The sequence below is a fragment of the Cariama cristata genome, unplaced genomic scaffold (assembly GCF_000690535.1).
Source record: "Cariama cristata isolate BGI_N322 unplaced genomic scaffold, ASM69053v1 scaffold173, whole genome shotgun sequence".
Taxonomy (NCBI): domain Eukaryota; kingdom Metazoa; phylum Chordata; class Aves; order Cariamiformes; family Cariamidae; genus Cariama; species Cariama cristata.
The window spans coordinates 17,615-20,831 of record NW_009609913.1 but is presented as its reverse complement, the minus strand read 5'-3'; the positions used below and the strand labels follow the sequence as shown (position 1 = coordinate 20,831).

Here is a 3,217-nt window from a genome sequence, read left to right as displayed (position 1 = left end):
TCTTTCCCAGGTGAGTTACCTGTAAACCTGGTGGCATTGCAGGACTCGTGTGATTTGCCCTGTTACAGAGGGTGTAGATTCACTTGGACTCTTTTACTGCTGTCAGTGACAACCCCAATGAACATATCACATTTGAAAAATCAAGATACACTCCCAATTTTTCTCTCTCCTCTTCCAGACAAGAATATTGAAAATCTTGCAGAAACCCACCTAATCTACCTCTTCTCCTCCCTCACTTCGTAGAACCACCTTCATCAGACCTCTGTTCAACAATGTTTTTCCAGTGTCTTCTCTGAAACCTCCACAGTTGAGACAAATTTCCTCGAAGTGCCGGAGCACTGCACTTGGTTGCCACTAGAAGGAAATCCTGAGCTCACTATCATTGCCTGGAATTTGTTCTACAGCCTCTTGTCTCTTTGCAGTGCGCATTACTGCCATTTATTGTTTGCATCTACCATTTGTTAAGGCTGTGACGTCCCTTTTCTGTTTCCTCAGCCTCTTCCCATTTCCCTCTTGAGACATGTTTTTAAGCTTCTTTTCATTCCTGTCATTCTTCTCTGGTTTCTCCTTAACTGTTGGACATACTTCTTTTAGTCTGTTATGCCAGCTGATGCTTTGCCGGTGCTGAGTAGCTCTGAGGGTTTAGTTTGCATAACTTGTAGTCAACACTCCCCTTTGTGTATGTCCGTGTCTTTCTCAGAACAGCTTGACACGGTAGAGTGTCACTCTCAATCCTTTTTCTCCCTTCTTCTCCCTTTGAGAAGACTTGTTGCTTAATTCATTCTTCATCCTCTATGTGCCCATTTTACCTCCTAGAATTGGTGAACTTCTGCCTTGCCCTTGCAGGAGATAAACTCCTTTCCTCTGGTTCCTTGAACACATCTTGAAAACACCCTGTGGATTCACTGACTAAACACAGATGCCTGTCTCTGAATTAAACATCCCTTTGCAGCCAGTGAGGACTGAGTCAGTGCAGTCAGTGGCAGGATTTGGCCCATCCTGATGCAGATGCCCAAAGCAGATTAAAGAAATTGCAACCCAACAGTGCTCATTTCCTTCCATGGACTATAAAGGGCACAGAGGGTCCTCGTCTGGGTTGTGAAAGTGAGGTTCAGCTGCCTAAACATAGGTGTTTAGTGTCATCGGAGATGTCCCACTATATCCCACCCGGTCTCTAATCGCAGATCCAGAAGGGCACCAATCTCCCTTGAGTCCTGCATCAAGTCTGCCAGCCCCACTGGGATGTCTGGGATTCCCTGGGCATCTCAGATGGCATCAGGTACCAATGCTCAGGAAAGCCAAACAGCCCCTTGAATTTTATGCCTAAGGGCTCCAAGTCTAGCTGAGGTGAATTATGCCAGTTTTCTTGCGGTGTTCTCTAAAGAGGTTTTTCTTGCGGTGTTCTCTAAAGAGGTCTTTCTTGCTAATGTCCTTTCCCTTAGTCAGGGGGGTTTCTTGTGCTTGCTGTCTGGGCCCAGGTATCTTTCTAGTCAAAGACAGAGGGCAAAAGAAGGCTTTAAGCACTTCAGATTTTTGGGGTGAGATCCATCAATACATCTCTTCAGTTTTGGACAGCACCTTTGTTTGACTTTTGGGGCAAGAGGAGGGAAAACAACTGCATTGAACTTTCTTTCTCCATGCTGCTTGTCCCTGTAGGTCATACTAAGCCAACGGGTACACGCTGCGTTTGCTGATGTGGCTAGCAGGAACCTGTTTGCCAGAATAAAACTTACCTCGTCTTACCTTTTTGGTTCAGGTGTTCCAGAACCAGTTCCCATCCGACTAGTAAGCGGTTTGAATATCTGTGCTGGGAGAGTCGAGGTGTTCCATGAGCAGCAGTGGGGAACCGTCTGTGATGACAGCTGGGATTTGACCGACGCTCAAGTGGTGTGCAGGCAGCTGGGCTGTGGGACAGTGGTCTCAGCCACCGACTCTGCTCGGTTTGGACAAGGAACTGGCCAAATTTGGCTGGATGATGTGAACTGTGCAGGGACTGAAACTGCCCTCTCTGATTGCCGGGCACGGTTTTGGGGAGACCACAACTGTAACCATGGAGAAGATGCTGGTGTGGTCTGCCTAGGTACTGTTACGCCATGCAATGTGGGGTGCGATGGGGGCTATGTTTCAGGAAGAGTTGTCTGTGGCCCTGGGGGGCACGTTTTACCATGATGCTGCCTTTAGATGAGATACAGAAGGAGTGAATCCAGTGCTATTTTAGATTTCTTATGGGATTCAAGACACCCGCATGCTGCTGGGGAATATCAGGGAGGACCTGGTGCTCCTCTGGAGCAGCAGCTGGAAACCAGGCAGAATAAATTGGCTTCCAAAATGGGCATGTGTATTTAGGTAGCTAAAATCCCACCTGCATTATGGGCCAAGTGGGAAGAAAGCAGGCCTAGGTGCTGTGGGGTGTCATCAGTGGGTGATGTGCAGGTGAGTTGTGTTGAGTAATGGAGGTAAAGGGCACTCTCCATCATGACAGAGAGATCAACATCCACGTCCACAACTTTTTTTGGCACAAGACCCCTGCAAGGAGGGGGTTTTGCCCTCTTCACAGAGCTCTGAGGCATGCAAAGCTCCTCAAACACTTTGCAATTGTGTTTTGGTCTAGGTGTTGCAGAACCAGCTCCTGTCCGGCTTGTGAATGGTCCGAATCGTTGTGCTGGGAGAGTCGAGGTGTTCCATGAGAAGGGTACCTGTTTGTGATGATGGAGGGAATACGGCTGAAGCCAGTGTTGTGTGCAGGCAGCTGGGCTGTGGGACAGCGCTGTCAGCCCCGGGTTCAGCTCATTTTGGGCAAGGGCCTGACCCCATCTGGCTGGACGACGTGAATTGTGCAGGGAACGAAGCTGCCCTCTCTGAGTGTAGGGCCCAGTCTTGGGGGTCCCATAACTGCAAGCATGGAGAAGATGCTGGCGTGGTGTGCTCAGGTAACCTCTCTCTCTGTCTCAGTCTTGATGGTGTTGGGGAAACGTGCTGGGGAAAAGTTTTCACCCTCAATTGAAGGTCTTCTCTGAGCTCATGATGCTCCTAGCGTGTGCTATTAATCACTGTGGTGTATAAATCCATTCTTGTGTAATTTATACAACACTCATGGCCCTGGTTATGGTCAGCGGTCACCACTGATCCAGAATTATGGAGCTGCCATCAGCAAGCCCCCAGCTGATAGCTGTATCAAGGCTTGTATCCCATACCTCAGCTCCTAAAGGCTCCAAGA

At 48.6% G+C, this 3,217-nt stretch overlaps 1 protein-coding gene across 1 annotated transcript in view; it reads left to right on the top strand.

The window, feature by feature from the left end:
- LOC104159695 (deleted in malignant brain tumors 1 protein-like) overlaps nucleotides 1-3,217 on the top strand; it is a 17,249-nt gene that overhangs the window by 9,351 nt on the left and 4,681 nt on the right. The window contains 3 exon segments of the mRNA XM_009697675.1: nucleotides 1,757-2,080; nucleotides 2,612-2,697; nucleotides 2,699-2,930. Coding sequence (XP_009695977.1) covers nucleotides 1,757-2,080; nucleotides 2,612-2,697; nucleotides 2,699-2,930 — 642 coding nt within the window.